The sequence below is a fragment of the Hippocampus bargibanti genome, linkage group LG04 (assembly GCF_051943395.1).
Source record: "Hippocampus bargibanti isolate YZ-2025 linkage group LG04, ASM5194339v1, whole genome shotgun sequence".
Lineage (NCBI taxonomy): Eukaryota > Metazoa > Chordata > Actinopteri > Syngnathiformes > Syngnathidae > Hippocampus > Hippocampus bargibanti.
In genome coordinates this window covers 4975586-4994183 of record NC_142737.1, presented here as the reverse complement: position 1 = coordinate 4994183, position 18598 = coordinate 4975586, and the positions used below count along the sequence as shown (strand labels likewise).

General features: G+C 42.1%; 1 protein-coding gene across 5 annotated transcripts in view; it reads right to left on the bottom strand.

Annotated features, from left to right (window-relative positions):
* Positions 1-18598, bottom strand: part of rtkna (rhotekin a) — an 86761-nt gene that overhangs the window by 6402 nt on the left and 61761 nt on the right. For 4 of the 5 annotated variants that reach the window (XM_088993675.1, XM_088993673.1, XM_088993676.1 and 1 more), the window contains exons 2-6: positions 8014-8275; positions 4423-4476; positions 2107-2224; positions 1784-2008; positions 361-455 (exon numbers count right to left, since the gene is read on the bottom strand). In XM_088993675.1, coding sequence (XP_088849801.1) covers positions 361-455; positions 1784-2008; positions 2107-2224; positions 4423-4476; positions 8014-8275 — 754 coding nt within the window. Of the gene's footprint in view, positions 1-360; positions 456-1783; positions 2009-2106; positions 2225-4422; positions 4477-8013; positions 8276-11450; positions 11563-18598 lie in introns of those variants that run through there. The other variant, XM_088993677.1, reaches the window with a different exon arrangement.

Genomic DNA, 18598 nt, shown 5'->3' with positions numbered 1-18598 from the left:
GACAATGTCGCCAGTAAGACAAAAAGTCGAGGCGCAGGGGTGTAAAAGAGTAACAGCTGCAGGGCTCGGTGGCAAAGACGACCAATGAAAGTTTTACAGGACAGCTGAAGAATAAAAAGATCTGGGGACTCTTGTTATCCCTTCAGTTTCACACCGCAGTCACCTCACTGGAACAGCATTTATTCCCGTGACCTTGACGATGGCTGTCTGTCAGAGACTAGCGGGGGTGGGTGTGGGTGTGATGTGGCACACAACGATGAATGGTGCAGCGAGGCGGCGACACGAAAAGCTCGACAAAAAAGGGGAATAGACAACAGATGGCTGATTTGGTAAGACAGACTGATGGAGGTCGACACTCACCGTTGCCTGAGATGGTGAAGTCGTGCGTACGGAAACTGTCCTGGGCGTGTGACAGCGACAGGGTGGTATGAGCCAGCAGGTGGTATTTGGGGCCTCTGAGGATGGATGAAAATTTCCACAGACAGGAGTCATATTCAGAATCATTAAAAAAAAGATCATGTGTTCAAGTCAAGGCCCGGGGGCGAAATCTGGCCCGCCACATCATTTTGTTCGGCCCAGGAAGACGAATCAAACTTGTGAAATTCCATGATGATGGCGAAGGTCCGAACTAAAATTTCAAATTGTCATATGTAAACAACAATAACAGGCATTATTATTGACTTCAGATTTGAAAAATAGTTATTCATTAATTTAGTGTGCACTCTGTATGTAATATGTGGAGGGGATTAAACATTCTACTGGCTTCCTCAAATTCAAAATGGCCACCCGATAGGAAACCGTAACATGACGTGGAGTGCCATTCCCGAATATGTTTGGGTTTTGGCTTTTCTTTCTTCGGTGCTGATGAAGCGCTGGCCAGACCTCTGGCAATGTTTTTTCCCTTCTACTAGGGTGTAACATTTCGCTTTTTCACATATTTTGTTACAGCTTTAGCTATTGTTAAAGCCAGGGATGCTGCTACGGCGGTCGCTGCAAGACCAGGGACGGCCAGTGCAGGAGACTGTGGGGCTACGGCGAGTTTGTGCAGTGGTAGCTAAAGTACTCATTCTCAATCCAAAGCAAACTATTCATCTTGTTTACTTACTTACCAACGTTGTTTTATCCATTTGCTATCCATTTGCTATATGGCTAGCTAGCTAGCTATGTGGCTGGCTATTTATTAGCGATATGGCCCTCTAGCTAGTTAGCTAGCTGGCTATCTATTAGCTACCTTGCTAGCTTTCTATTTGAGTTACTTCCGGGTTGAGTGAACGCTGGCGCATGTGGCTGCCGCTGCTCACCCGCAGAAAATACGATCCCGTGATTGTGAAGTGACCTTGAGAGTTTTGAAAGGCGCTTATAAATGAAATGTTTACTACTACGTCTACTTTCATTCCTTTCATCACTTTGCTGCTGTGAAATCTAAATTTGTCCACTGCGAGACTAATAAAGGCACATCCATCCATCCATTATTATTATTATTATTATTATTATTATTATTATTATTATTATTATTAAGCGCTATATAAATCAATATGTATTGTATTTTGTACAGCCCCCCTCATTTCAGGCTCATATAACTCCAGACACATATAATTTAGGAAATAATGTAGTCCTATGTAGTCCTAATGTAGTCCTAAAACTCAATATTCTGTGGGTCCTGCAATTTGAGCAAAAATGACTAAAGCCTTGGCACTGGAGTGGATACATTTTTATACTTGTCTGTCAGTGAATGAGTTAACTTTTATTTAATATTGAGCTTGGAAGAAGGAATCACACTTACGGTACAGAAGGGACAGGCAGCAGGAGAGGAGAGGCCCCTCCATTGCTCACTGGGCTGCACGGCCCGGGCTCAATGGCCGCCCGCAGTTTCTTCCCGGCCGAGCGGCCCAAAGAGGAGCTCAGTTTGCTGGCTAGCTTCCTGGGGGTGCTACCGGCTGAGAAGTCGTCCACTGAGCAGCAGCTGTAAAGCTCCACGCGCAGCTCGAAAGCGGGACTGGCTTCACTGCTGCCACAGCGGAACAATAAAATATTTTAAAAATTCACTCATTTGAATGAAGAGTTCATTTCTGGGTTGAGTTGAGGAGAAACCGGTGTGTAACTTACAAGACGATAGTGTTATCGAAGCAAATGTCCGTGAGCGTGCGGTCCACGATCACCATGTCCGTGTCGAAGATCTCTGCTCCTATCTGCAGGAGGCAAAAGACTGCACAGCGATGGAGCTCTGCAACGGAGAATGGATAATATATATGACAGTTATTGCCTTTCTCGCTTGGAAATTTGATGCTTGCTTTATATCACTGGTGTCAAAGTAATGGCCCGAGGGCCAAATCTGGCCCGCCATATAATTTTATTCGGCCCGCGAATGCAAATCAAACGTGAAATTCAACGATGCTTGTTAAAGTCTGAACCAAAATTTCTAATTGTCCAATGTAAAGCACCATAACTGTCACGATCTGGTTGGCGACCAACGGGTGGCGCTGTCGGCCCCGCCTGCAGCTGCACAGGTGCTGGTCGTCCAGGTCAGTGGCGGACGGATTGGCGACCAACGGGTAGCGCTGTCAGCCCTGCCTTCTGCCTCGCAGGTGCTGGTCGTTCCCAATCAGTGACAGTTAAAAGGACTCCCGGCACGACCATTTGGTGTCGGGTCATTGAATGCAATTGTATGCATTGTGCATTGTGTATGCAATTGTTTGCTGTGCATGTGTTTGTTTCATCTTGGCAGACTTTTACTCTTGGTTTTTCTTTTGATACTTCGTATTTTTCTGTTCAAATGATTTTAACGTTTAAGATTTTGTTCCTGTTGACTTTATTTTAATACAATTTCTCAAATACAACCTGCTGCTTCCTCCTTCCTGCTTTTTGGGATCCACTACTGCCATCAACACCTTGCAAACCGTAACAATAACAGTAAATATTTTTGACTTCGGATTTGACAATTACCATATTTTCCGATGTATAAGGTTCACCAGAGTGTAAGGCGCACTGGAGTATAAGGCGCACCCCCAATGAATGGTGTATTTTCAAACTTTTTCCATAGATAAGGCATTTCGGACTATAAGGCGTTTTGGACTATAGAACACACCTTCAACGAATGAAAAAGGATTTCCAAATACAGACGCTCCCCAACTTACGAACAAGATACGTCCCGAAAGGTCGTTCGTAAGGTGAATTTGTTCGTAAGTTGCGTCAGTACTATATTTTGTCTGGAATGTATGTTTAAGGTTTATTTATTATTGTATCTATGCTTGTCTGTGACTGTAAAGTGTCCTTGAGAGCTTTGAAAGGCACTTGAAATAAAATGTATTATTATATATTATTATAAGGCTTATATAAGTATGTTTAAGGTTTATATAAGTATGTTCAAGGCTTGTATAAGTAACCTGTATTGGTTTGTAGTGAAAAATAAACATTTAATAAAATATATGCTCTATAAAGATATGTACACGTACAACTGGAGAGAATACTACATTTTTTTCTACTTCTTTCTTTCCTTTCCTCTTCCTTTCATAACTTTGCTGCTGTGAAATGTAAATTTCTCCATTGCAAGACGAATAAAGATACATCCTATCCAATCCAATATGTTACAACAAAAATGGTCGTATGTACCGTTGGTCGTAACTTGAATGTTCATAAGTAGGGGAGCATATTATAAGGCGCTATGGTAGAGGCATGCACTACTTGTTCTACAGAGTGGAATGGAGTCAGTGGATGCTGACAGTATTTGCGGCTCAATAATACTTCACATATAAGGCGCAGCTGCGTATAAGGCTCACGGTCATCTTTTAAGGAAAATCAAGGTGCGCCTTATACACTGGAAAATACGGTAGGTATTCATCAATTTGTTGCATCCGACTTACCTCCCCCCCTTCAAGACTTCAAGAGTTCAAAACTCTGCTTACACAGCCGTGTATGACGCAAAGGTGTCACATGGTCTCCTCGTCTTTGCCTTACGGGCTCAGACGTTGTCTCAGAGCGCCTACTGACCTCATTAAGCTTGGTTTAAAAGTCCGCCACCTGTCTCCTGGGTTCATTTGTACTTAGTATGTACGAGGCCATGCCGATTAAATCCATCGGCGCTGCCGAGAGACTGCGCGCAAATTAACTTCCTCGGGGGAGGATGTCAGCTATAAGCCAAAGGTCATCGGGAAGACCGGCGTGCAATAAGAAAAAGCATAAAAAATGTGAAGTACAAATTTGTTGACTAAATAAACTATGGCTCATTTTACAGCGTGTGTGATTCTTCACATTGCCGGGAGGCAAAGCTGCAGTTTTTTCAAGTTGGAAAATAAAAAACATGTCATCAATCGGAACCAGAAACACGAATAAACAACAAAAGGAAATGGCGCTCTCGGGACACAATTTGGACGCTGAACTGCACCCAAGAGGAGATAAAAAATGAGACATGACCATACTGCTCACCTCCTTTGTTCTTGAAATACTCTGTGTCCTTCCACATGAGAGGTATACGAAGATCTGTCACAAAAACAACACACAGGGATTAGATTCCAGATGTTCTTTCTTTACAAGATAACCTTAAAGGACAACCGACGTCTCCGGACAAGTTGTGTCCATAATTTGTAAAATGGCTTCAAATGACTTCTACTGAGCGTATTATACAAATATTCCACCGCATATAGCTATATTTTACGTTTTAAGACTCGTGCTGAATATTTCGGAAGTCTTGTTTTTGAGTTGATGACGAGTCCGTACGTGACGTCACTGAAGGAACAACCCTGACCGAAAAAAAAGGACACATTGTAGCAGTCCTTCCATCACGTCAATGCATTTTGATGTGCTTGTTTGGTCTGAAAACGTCATGTTGCACCAAAAACAGCCAGAAGAGGTCGTCCAAGCTCCATATAAGGAATTTATCAGCCCGTGGAAACGGGCTGATTCAGTCCTCACAGGAGGTCGGTGGCCATTTTCTGCCTCTTTTTGGGTGAGACATTTACCCTAAATTTTGCCTCAAAATGGCACGGAATAAATTATTCAATCGATTGCAAACATGTATGCTTTCCTCTTCAGAGCTATTTGAATCATATCATCATAACTGGATGTGTAACAAAAAAGCATATTCTCTGAATCTGAAGCCATTGTTTTGATTCTCCAGCAATGCAAGACGTCTTGGTGTGACGTCACGAACTGGGGGCGGGACTTTCTGAAAATGCCCAATTCGCAGCTCAATTTCTTTAAGTCATTTTTATTCGTGTTTTGCATTTGAATAAAAATATCATACTGCGTGTTTTGGGTATTTTAGATGCTATAAAACGTTTTTCTGATGTCAGTTAGGAAACAAAAAAAGTGTCGGTCGTCCTTTAAGTGTGCATCCACTTCCTACTATATGATGTGCTAGTAAGACATAATTCGCCCCCATACCCGTTATTGTCCCGCCCTCCTGGTGTGAAGGATGTCGCGATGAGACAAATGGTGCTCTCTACTCGATAATTATTCATTTACTCGTCCGAAGTGAGTGTCTGCATGCTGGCTGCGGTCAATAAACGTTGAAGTATGCACTAATGAAGAGTCGGTGCTGGCAGAATCTAATTACAAGGAAGAATATATTCGACTTTCTCCGCTAAGATGGAGCATGAGAAGAATCCTGTAGCTTCTATGATATCTATCTATGGTATCCATCTATACAATACAATACAATACAATACAATACAATACAATACAATACAATACATAGTGATTTATAAAGCCCTTTAACAACAGCTGAAGCTCCAACAAAGCGATTAACATGGACAGCTATCATATGCAGGAAGTAAAGCAGTGACAAAGATAGTAGAAAGCACCAGGGAGTAAAACCAAGAAGTCGGAATCATGGTGAGTCGAATGCCAAAGAGTGAATTTTGAAAACAATCTATCAGTCTGTCTGTCTATCTATCCACCCATCCATCAAGCTGGCGACTGTATTCAGCTAGCTAGCTGAGTAGCTAGCCATCCCGCTAAGTATCCCGCTAGCTATCCCGCTATCTCGCTAGCTGTCCCGCTATCTATCCCGCTATCTCGCTAGCTGTGCCGCTATCTATCCCGCTAGCTGTCCCGCTATTTCGCTATCTATCCCGCTATCTCGCTAGCTGTCCCGCTATCTATCCCGCTAGCTATCCCGCTATCTATCCCGCTAGCTATTTCGCTAGCTGTCTATCAGTATGTCCCTTTAAAACAGGCTATTCCAGTGTTATAATCTTCTTAGCTGTAATAAACAAATTAGTTAAATAATTATTTAATGTGTAAATAAATTGACAGTAAATTGACCAAAAAATGCAGTTAATGCATAATGCATATAAATGCATTTAAACTATGAATAAATCTCTTCTTCTTTTCCTTTCGGCTTTTCCCTTCAGGGGTCGCCACAGCGAATCAATGTCCTCCATCTAACCCGGTTTTGTGCATCCTCTTCTCTCACACCAGCTACCTTCATGTCCTCTTTGACCACATCCATAAACCTCCTCTTCGGTCTTCCTCTCGTTCTCCTGCCTGGCAGTTCAAGACTAAGCATTCTTCTCCCGATATAGTCACTGTCTCTCCTCTGGACATGTCCAAACCATCTCAGTCTGTCCTCTCTGACTTTCTCTCCAAAGCCTCTAATATGAGTCGTCCCTCTAATGTACTCATTCCTGATCCTATCCAACCTGGTCACTCCCAAAGAAAACCTCAACATCTTCAGCTCTACTACCTCCAGCTCTGCTTCCTGTCTTTTCTTCAGCGGCACTGTCTCCAGTCCAAACATCATGGCTGGTCTCACCACGGTTTTATACACTTTTCCTTTCATCTTAGCTGAAACCCTTATATCACACATCACACCTGACACGCTTCTTCACCTCTTTTCCACACTCTCCATTGCTCTGGACAGTTGACCCCAAGTACTTAAAATCCTCCACCTTCTTTATCTCTTCTCCCTGTAGCATCACTCTTGCATTTGGATCCCTCTCATTCACACACATATATTCCGTCTTGCTGCGACTGATCTTCATTCCTCTCCGTTCCAGGGCGTATCTCCACATCTCTAGTTTCTCCGCCACCTGTTTCCTGTTTTCGCTACAGATCACAATGTCATCTGCAAACATCATGGTCCAAGGAGATTCTTGTCTAACATTGTCTGTCAGCCTGTCCATCACCATAGCAAACAAGAAGGGGCTCAGAGCTGACCCCTGGTGGAGTCCCACCTCCACCTTGAATTCCTCAGTCACACCGACAGCGCACCTCACAACTGTCTTACAGTCATGATGCATGTCTTGCACCGCTCTGACATACTTTTCCGTCACTCCAGACTTCCTCATGCAATACCACAGCTCTTCTCTGGGAACCCTGTCGTACACTTTCTCCAGATCTACAAAGACACAATGCAATTCCTATGCTATGCTATTCCTAATTCTTAAACTATGAATGAATAAATGTAAAAATAAAATATTTGTGGATAATTATTTCATGCTTGAATTAAAAAGGCCATTGTGTGTCTGTTGGCCATACAACAGACACACAATGGCCTTTTCAAGGGCTACAGAATATGTAGAAAAATATGATGCATGTTGTTCAAATTTGAATATGAACTACAGTAAAGTCTCGTTCTATCGATATTCAAGGGGGTCCGAAAAAATATCGATATAACCGGGACTATCGATATAGTACCTGTTTGCATGTAATTTTCTTCGTGCGTGCATAGAAATAGTATCGATATAACCGGGACTATCGATATATCCGATATCGATATAACGAGACTTTACTGTAATTGTTTGTTTTTTTTTTGCATCAAAGATTTCAACCATTAAATGTTGTACAGTAAAGTCTCGTTATATCGATATTCAAGGGAGTCCGAAAAAATATCGATATAACCGGGACTATCGATATATCCGACCCTGTTTGCATGTAATTTTCTCCGTGCGTGCATAGAAATAGTATCGATATAACCGGGACTATCGATATATCCGATATCGATATAACGAGACTTTACTGTATTTAGGCGCTTCAATCTGGCCACTCAAGAGTCCAGATATGAAATGTACTTACCCGATATGGCCACCTTGCCTTTGCACGGTAGTCTGTCGTCCATGGGCCCTGCGTCGGATGACCTGCGCGTCACCTTTTGCATGACCTGCGCTTCTTTCATCTTCTGCAACTCCGACATGTAGGCCATGATGCGAGTGCTGCACGTCTGGAGGCTCTTGGCCGCCTCCAAAGCCTGATCTCGCTGCGAGCAGGCGGCCAGCAGCTTGCAGGCCCCGTCGCGCATTCGGATCTCATGGTCAATTTTCTTTTGGATGTCGCTGTCCTACAGGGGAGAAGGAAAGAACAATTTTATTTAGTGATGTGTTTATGTATTTATTTATCCATGTATCTATGTATCGATTTATCTATTTGTAATTTGTGTATTTATTTATTTATTTATGCAATTACGTGTCTATTTGTGTTTATTTTTTTAATCTATTTATTTATTCATTTATTTGTGCATGTGTTTAATGATTTATTTGTATATTTATTTGTGTATTTATTTTGTGTATTTATTTGTGTATTTATTTATTCATTCGTTTATTTGTGTGTGTTTATTTTGGATTTATTCATTTATTGATTGATTGATTTATTCATTGAGTTATCTATTTATTTATTCATCTATGTATCTATGTATCAATGTATCGATGTGTCTATTTCTTTTTTTTATGTATCTATTTATTTACATTTATGTATGTATCTATTTATTTATTTAAAGAGTGATGTATTTATCTGTGTTTATTTGTGTATGTATTTATTCATTCGTTTATGTGTGTGTGTTTATTTTTGATTTATTCGTTCATTTATTTATTTATTGAGCTATCTATTTATTTATTAATCTATTTATCTATTTTTCCATTCATCTATTTATTTACGTACTTGGTTATGCGTGTATTTATTTATTTATGTATTTATTTATCTATGTATTTATTTATTCATTTATTTGTGCATGTGGTTATTTATTTATTAATGTATTTATTTATGTATTTATTTATTTATATCAATATTTATTGTTTATTTATGTAGTTATTTGTGTGTTTATTACGTAAAACGGTAAATCAATACATCTGTGCCCGTAAAATGAGAGCACTATTAAGTGATAGTTGAACACAAAGAAAAACGAATCTATCATCTATTTCCTGACTTGACAACACAAAATATCTGCGTCAACGATGATGCAAAATAACAATCATGTCTCAAAATAGTCACATAGAAAGTGTACTCAAATAACATTCCTCCCCACCCCTGAGTGAATACTAAAATCTACCAGATCGATAATTAAAGTGAATCAAATATTCAACAGACATAGAAATGGTGTTTCTGTGCCCACACGCTGGTGTGAAACCACCACTGCTTAAATTTTTAATCGGGACAAAAAAACACAAATACGCAACCTGTTCTCCCAGAGGCTTCAATGACGATGTTGATATTCGTGATATCAAAATCAAATAACTCATTCACTTCCAGATAATGTGCAAAAATGTGTCCACTGCCAGGGTTTTTTGTCATTGTCATTAGAATTCCAGGACCCACAGAATATTGAGTTTGAATTGGATTGGATGTACCTTTATTCGTCCAGCAGTGGAGAAATGTACATTTCACAGCAGCAAAGTTATGAAGGGAAGAGGAAAGAAAAGAAAGAAGTAGAAAACAAAATACAGGAGCTGCTGAAAAGGCAGCCACTCTTGCGGCGCCATCTTGACATAAACATTCAAAACAGCGTTGGAAATCTTTCTATTCTTTCACGAGAAAAAAAATATTTAATTACTAAATTATATGGTCTGGAGTTATATGAGCATGAAATTGGGGCGGCTGTCCAAAATGCAGTGCAATACATACATATTGGTTTATATAGCGCTTCAACAACAGCTGAAGCTGTAACTAAGCGCTGTCATGGAAAAAAGGGAAATGATGCCCCCCTTGTGGAAGGGGAAAAAAAACATTGCCAGAGGTCTGTCCACTGCTTTATCGGCACCGGAAAAAAAAAAACCCTAGAATGGCGTTCTACATCATATTTTCAATGACCGAATACATTCGTGAATGGCAGTGACTGAGTGAAGCGCCAGGGATGGCCTCGTGGGTACTGTGAAGCTTCCACACCGCTTTGTTCACGCCACCGAAAGATGAAAACGGTGAACTGCGTAGAAGAAAAGGCATAAAAGCGGCACACGGGGATGCAGAGAGATTCAACAAAGAGGCTGCAGACGTGACGCCGATGCGACCCGGTTTGACCTTGAATCAGCATTGGTGAGAGTTTGTGAAGAAATGGCGGGGGAGAAAAAAAGAGTTGATCTGCTGCAGGAAACAAAAAGGGAGTGTGATTGTTAAAACGGCTGTCTTTCTGCGTACACAATTAATCTCCCATGGCCTCTTCTTCTCTCTGCGTGCTTCCCCTCCTTTGATTCCCACTTTTTATCATCTGCACTCCTCTTCCTCGTCGTCTCCATGCCTTGATATGATTTTTTTCATTCTTTTCATTTCAGCTTTGCTGCTCGCTCATTTTCACCTGCGCACCTCATCAGTTCTATTTCACCGTCCTCAGGGAACAAAATAAATACAGTGATGCCTTGGCTTACGAACTTAATTGGTTCCCAGACAGAGTGTGTAAGGGGAAAAGTGTGTATCCCAAAAATTAATTTCCCATAAGAAACCATTAAAATGAGAATAATCCGTTCTCAGGTCCCGATAAAACATAATTTCCTACTTTCTTATTTTCTAAGCCTAAAAACTACAGAAAATATACCTTATTTTATGTATAATAAATGTGCTGTGGTATTATAATTAAAGAAATAAACTGTCCTGTATAATAAAGTGGTTTTATTGACCTTTGTGATGGTCGTTGATGGCGTGATGGAATGGAGTGGCCGGTTTCCTCAGCATTAAACACTTGATGAAGAACGTAACCTTCTTCTTGTAGGTGCTTTCTCTGCGATAATTTTACCTAGTTCCTCATCAATTGTGTTCTGTTTAGCTGGGTTGATAGATTTTTGCATCAAGTGTACAGATGGCTTGTGCGGACTGTTTGTGGAGCCGGATTGATGGGATATTTTAACCTTGCAGTCTACAGTCTGCCTTTGAACTATCAAAGTTGAAATGACTCCAAATGTCACTGTTTTCTATCCATTTTGTCACTCTCTCTATGTTGTCTGCCTGTCTCTTTACTGGTTAAATCCCGCGCCCCTCTCACTGCTGCGTTCTTGACCAATCACGTGGCTTTAACCGAAGACTGGGGGCGGGGAATAGAGGACAAAAAAATGTCGGGTGCCATTTTCTTCTAAAGAACAGGCTCGTTCGTGAACGACACATCACTCATTGTGGCAGCTCCGCGTGTATCCCAAAAAATAGTTCGTATGCCAAGGTAAAATTTTCATAAATTTAACGTTCATAAACCGAAACGTTCGGAAGCCAAGGGGTTCGTAAACCGAGGTATCACTGTAAATGAAAGAAATCCTCTCTACCTGCCTGTGTGAATCTTGCCTGTTGTGCAATGACAGGCTACGTTGGCGAGAGGGTTGGATGTTGCGCATTCTTGCTTGGAGAGAGTGAACTTTCAATTTGGATCACTGAGAACGGTGCTGCGCATGGAAAAGAGCAGGAAATCACGTAGAAGATGGAAATACACTCCAGGCAAAGAGGCCAAACCACTAAACACTGTCATTTGGGGACGTGCAATCGAGTAGCGGGAGAAGATAAAAAAACAAATGTATACACGCACACATTTCACTCTCCCCAACCTTCAATTTTCAAACAATCTATTCCTCAATACAATACAACACAATACAATACAATACAATACATCCTATATTTATATATTTTATTTATTGTATTGTATTTGTGATTGTATTTTATTTATTATTGAACCTATGCTTGTCTGTGACTGTAAAGTGTCCTTGAAAGGCGCTTAAAATGAAATGTATTATTATTATTATTCATACTATCCCCCCACCGCGGCCCTCGTACAAATGTTTACTGATACTTGACACAATTTCTATTCCGTGACTGTCAGAGGAAATCACCATTTTTGATATGCACGTATTGGTAGAAATGTTGATAATTTTTTAACTCATTCACTGCCAGAAGTGCAAAAATATGTCGACTCCAGTGCCAGGGTTTTTGTTATTGTCACTCGAATTCCAGGACCTACAGAATATTGAATTTTAGCATTACATAAACATTCAATGCAGCATAATAAACCTTAGACTATCTTCTTTCATGAAAAATGATCTAATTCCGAAATTTTATGGGTGTGGAGTTATATGAGCTTGAAATGAGGGTGGCAGTCCAAAATACAATACATACATAATATATATTTATATAGCGCTTTAACAACAGCTGAAGCTGTAACAAAGCGCCAACATGGAAAAAAGGCAAATGCTGTTCCCTTGCGGAAAAGAAAACACATTGCCAGAGGGCTGACCAGCACTTTATCGGCAACCCCCGCAAGAAAAAACAATACCCGAACAGATTTGGGAATGGCGCTTTATGTCATATTTTCAATTCCCGAATACATTCGTGAATAGCAATGAATGAGTTACATTTAATGAATGAGTTACATTTTATTTGTAATATACCAAATACACGGCTATGAAGTGTTTGATCCACTTGCCTATTGGAAAGGCTAAAAAAAAAGGGTTCATCGATTATCAGGCGTTTGCGTGTTAAAAATAAGCTAGAAATTGTTCTTTCTCCAGTTCGAGTGGACTATTCATTGTCATATTAATCAATTCTGGCAAGACACAATCAAAAGTATGAAAAAATTAAATAAAAACACAGCGTTTGATCCGATTTATAGTAGAGAGCAGATTTGTTTTACCGCAGCACACCAGTAGAATCATAACCAATGAACAGTCTGAACCACCGGCTCAGACTGAATGAGGATGAGCCCAGTTGGAACAAGGTCTAAGCGTGACCCAGCTATGCGAAGGTCCTGTATTTATAGCCGCTTAATTAGCAAGCTTTTCCTTCGGGATATCTCGGAATAGAAGACAAATAGCCGAGATTCCACACTAAGCCTTAAGCGAAACGGGCAACACCACCTGATACCAGATGAGAAATAAACCTATCAAACACAGTTAACACACACAAGCACATACACACACAGTCAAAATATAACTGTCTATTTGCTATCTATTAGCTAATTGTTCTGTAGCCACTAAGGGACATATGTCTTCTTGTGGCGGTCCCAAGCCCGGATAAATACAGAGGGTTGTGTCAGGAAGGGCATCCGACGTAAATGCTTGGCCAAAACAACTCAAACCTCTAAAGATGAAGGACAAACCTCCAAAGATGGCGGATCAAACCTCTAAATATGGAGGACGCTGATTTGCTGTGGCGACCCCTTTTAGGGAAAAGCCGAAAGGACAAGAGGAAGAAGCTATAAGCTAGTCACTTAGCTATTAGCTAGCCACCTAGCTGGCTATTCTTTTGCTATCTATTTGCTATCTGTCTAGCTACCTAACCTGCTGTCTATTTTCTATCTATTAGCTAGCTACGTAGCCGGCAATATATTTGCTATCTATTAGTTAGCTACCTAGCTGGCTATCTGTTTGCTATCTATTAGCTATCTGTTTAGCTAGCTAGCTATGTAGCTGGCTATTTATTAGCTATATGGCTATCTAGCTAGTTAGCTAACTGTCTAGCTATTAGCTATCTGTGAGCTAACTGGCTAGCTTTCTATCTATTTGAGTTACTTCCAGGTTGAGTGAACGCTGGCGCATGTGGCTGCCGCTTTTCACCTGCAGAAAAAATGATCCTGTGACTGTAAAGTGACCTTGAGAGTTTTGAAAGGCGCTTATAAATGAAATGTATTATTATTATTATTATTATTATTTAATACAGTAAAGTCTCGTTATATCGATATCGGATATATCGATAGTCCCGGTTATATCGATATTTTTTCGGACTCCCTTGAATATCGATATAACGAGACTTTACTGTATTATTATTATTATTATTATGAGTCATTTTTGGATACAACGCAAACAATATACTGGACACTTATCCCATGAATGCGTATTTCCACCATGGGAAAAGAGTGCTTGTTTATATCACATCAACTTCTCCCGGTTATTCTATACCGCCACCAATTCTCCACCATTGTGACTGAGATTACAAATAAATACATAGAGAAATACATAGATAAATACATAGACATATAGTTAGATAAATACATAGCAACTGAATGTAGGGGAGTGTCTGTAGCTTATTTTTTTTTCTCCCAAACAAAAATGACAGTATGCAACACCAAAGCAAGAGGAAGCCCAGAATGGGAACTTTGATGTCCATACCAGATGGTCACTTCCTCTGTGACCTCTCGTTTCCCCATCTGATCATGTTGTGTGTTTGTGTATATCCTCACGAGTGTGATCTTGTAGACAACCAGCACACAACATCTACGTAAACATACAAGTGTTGGTTTTGGTATTCGACACCTTGGCAGATGACACGTAATGGTTCGTTTACGATCTCTTGTTTTGCCTGAGTGGGCTTTCACGGTTGGACTGGTGACCCCTCCACTTTAACCTTTAACCCTTCACCAGTTCAAGTGAAAGGTAGGCTGGAAGTGTAATGAATTACACTCCCCATGGCAGAAAAAAACACTCATTGTAAAGAATTACTTGATTTTATAATATAAGCAGTTTGATTAATTAATGAATTTATGTACATGTGTTTATGTATTTGTTTATTGATTCATGGATTTACGTATTTATGAATGTATGTATGTATGTATTTAAAGTATTTATGTATGTATGGATGAATTTCTATATTTATAGATGTATATATTTATTTATATATGTATGTATTTATCTATGTATTTATCTATGTATTTATATATATTTATTTCTGTAAGTATTTATGTATGTATTTATCTATGTATTTACCCATGTATCTACCTATGTATTTAACTATGTATTTGTCTAAGTATTTATCGATGTATTTATCTATGTATTTATCTATGCATTTATATATGCATTTATCTATGTATTTATATATATATATTTCTGTATGTATTTATGTATGTATTTATCTATGTATTTACCCATGTATTTACCCATGTATTTACCTATGTATTTAACTATGTATGCTGGAGTCTTGTACTCCTGGCAGGGTCACCCAAGCCGAACAGGTCGGAGGGTAGAGGCCAGACAAAGAGTGATCCCAAATCCGCACCCAGGGGTAGGCGTAGGCGGAGTCCAACAGATCGGACCACCGGCAGCCCCTTGCAACCGCACTCACCTGAAGGTCGTCTCGAGTCTTCACTCTTGCCACTGGAATACAGTGAGTGCGGCCAAGTATGTGGGGGAAGGAATTGCGCGCCCCGTCCCTCACACTAAATCCACTAGTAGCGCAGGTTTCAGCTTCCACCATATAAGTCCACTGGCGATAGGATAAAGTGACGGGGGCAGGTCATGGATGTGACTGGAAGCTTCTAGCTTGAATCCTACACAGCGGCGGTACAGGATTGATGGTCGTTGCGAAGATGGGATGGAGCAACATTATCCTTCGGCAGCATCCTGTGCGTCTGAGCAGCCCTGTTCAGGGTCCGCACTGCTCACCCCTTATAGGGGAAGGGTCTAGAAAAGGTGACCTAAACATTGCTTGTTCCACCACACCTGGGTGGCCCACCGCAGCCACCAAGGCATCCCCCCTCTGCGGTCGAAAACGAAATATAATCAAACCCATGACTATGAACCTGGCTTCCTGGAATGTTCGCACCCTCCTCGATGCTCGAGACGGGATGGAGAGACCTCGAAGACGAACTGCCCTCATCGCACATGAGCTAAGGAGGTACAACATCGATATTGGCGCACTCAGTGAGACTCGGTTCTCAGGCGAGGATTCACTCACAGAAGTTGGTGAAGGTTACACCTTCTTCTGGAAGGGTCTCCCAGAGAATGAGCGAAGACTCCATGGAGTTGGCTTTGCTGTGAAAAGCAGCTTACTCAGTAACATCCCCGAGTCCCCCCAAGGCATCAGTGAACGGCTTATGACCTGGCGTATTCCCCTGGTAAAAGGTCGCTTCGCAACTTTAATCAGCGCCTATGCTCCCACCTTGGATGCTGACGATAACACCAAAGATGCCTTCTACGAGTCCCTGGATGCTACCATATCCAAAATCCCTGCCTCTGATAAACTTGTTCTGATGGGTGACTTCAATGCCCGAGTAGGTACTGATGCCAGGCTCTGGAAACAAGTAATCGGAAGGCACGGGACGGGGAAAATAAACAGCAATGGCCTCCGACTCCTCACTCTGTGCTCTGAGCATCAGTTGATTGTAACTAACACCATCTTTCAGCTGAAAAAGAAATACATCACATCATGGATGCACCCCAGGTCCAAACATTGGCACTTACTGGACTACATCATCACAAGGCAACGAGACCAAAATGATGTCTGCATCACGCGGGCCATGCGTGGGGCTGAATGCTGGACTGATCATCGACTGATCAAGTCCAGGCTCAAGCTGAGAATTCGACCTCCTCATAAGAAACAGCAGCCCCAAAGGCGTCTTAACACCAGGGCCCTGGAGTCCCCAGAATGTGCAGCCAGCTACCGCCACAAGCTGGCAGAGGGACTTGCCAGCCTGGACAACGACACCAGTAACGGTGACCTTGATGTTGAAAGCAGGTGGAAAAAATTGAGGACAACAATTCATCAAGCTGCCTCTGAGACCATCGGCTTCACTCAGAAACGTCATCAAGACTGGTTCGATAACAGCTCAGCTGCCATACAGGAGCTTCTGGAAGCCAAGCGCAAAGCCCATACCACACTTCTCTCCAACCCTCATTCTCCACTTCTCCTCTCTCACTACAAGGCCATCCGTGGTGAAACACAGAAACAGCTGAGGATGATGGAGAACAAGTGGTGGCTCAGCAAGGCCCAAGAAATCCAGAGGCATGCAGACAACAACAACACACACGCCTTCTATGATGCTGTAAAATCCCTGCACGGCCCACGAAGACAACACATTGTCCCAGTTAAATCTGCAGATGGTTCTGTACTACTGAAGGACAAACAGCTAATACTTGAGCGCTGGGCAGAGCACTTTGACTCCCTGCTCAACCAAGTAAACCCTTCAGACACATCTGTCCTTGACTCCCTCCCAGAGCTTCCAACAGTTCCCTCCCTTGATGAACCTCCTCAGTTCACAGAGGTCCTCTCTGCAATCCGGAGCCTTAAAAACAACAAAAGCCCTGGCCCTGATGGACTTCCAGCTGAGGTCTTCAAGAGCGGCGGTTATCTCCTGACACGGAAGCTTTACCACCTCATCTGCAACATCTGGCAAAACGGGACACTTCCTCAGGAATGGAAAGACAGCAACATTGTCACCATTTACAAAAGGAAGGGGGACAAGTCAGTCTGTGGCAACAGCCGTGGCATCTCCCTACTTTCTGTTGCTGGCAAGATTCTTGCAAAAGTAATGCTGTTCCGTCTTACATCGCACATTACCGAAGACATCCTCCCAGAGACACAATGTGGCTTCAGGAAGGATCGAAGCACTCTGGACATGATCTTCGCTGCGCGCCAAGTTCAGGAGAAATGCAAGGAACAAAATAAGGACCTCTATATCACCTTCATTGACCTTACAAAGGCATTTGACACAGTTAACCGTGACATTCTCTGGACCATACTGCAGAAATTTGGCGTCCCCTCCAAATTTCTTGGCATCCTAAAACAGTTCCACAGCGGCATGCAAGCAACTGTACTTGTTGGTGGCCAGCAATCTTCCCCGTTCCCTGTGGAAGTCGGGGTGAAGCAGGGCTGTGTACTGGCCCCTGCTATATTCAACCTGTTCCTGATGGCAGCTACGCTCCTCTTCCATAAGTCCATCCAGGAAGGTGGCGGCGTACAAATCCAATTCCGCCTGGATGGTAACCTGTTTAACATCAGACGCCTACAGGCCAAGACCAAGACCCTGATCAGCGGCATCCACGAGCTACAGTATGCAGATGATTGTGCTCTGCTGGCCCACAGCCCAGCTGCCATGCAAAATGCCCTTGATACCATGTCCTCCGTCTACCGATCACTCGGTCTCGTGATCAATGTAACCAAAACGGAGGTCATGGCAAAAGAGAGTTCTCCAACCCCAGCGTTCACCCTCAGTGGCACACCCCTCAAGGTTGTCCAACAATTCAGCTACCTCGGCAGCATTCTAACACCCTCCTGTCTAATTGATGATGACGTCCAGGCCCGCATCCATCAAGCCTCCAAAGCTTTTGGCAGATTGCGTACTCGTGTGTTCGAAAACAACCACTTAAGAACTCCAACAAAAGTCGCAGTCTACCAAGCAGTGTGTGTGTCCACGCTGCTATATGGCGCAGAAGCCTGGACCGTCTATCGACGCCATGTGAGACGCCTTGATGCATTCCACATCAGGTGCCTCCAACGAATCCTTGGCATCACCTGGCAGGATCGTGTTCCACACACCGACATCCTTCAACGCACTGCCTCCACCAGTATCGAGGCCATACTGGCAAAGAGGCAACTTCGGTGGGTTGGACATGTCATCCGGATGCCTAGCTGCCGCTTGCCTCGACAGGTGCTTTATGGACAACTCTTGTCAGCGAAGAGGAACCCTGGTGGTCCTAAGCTGCGATACAAAGAC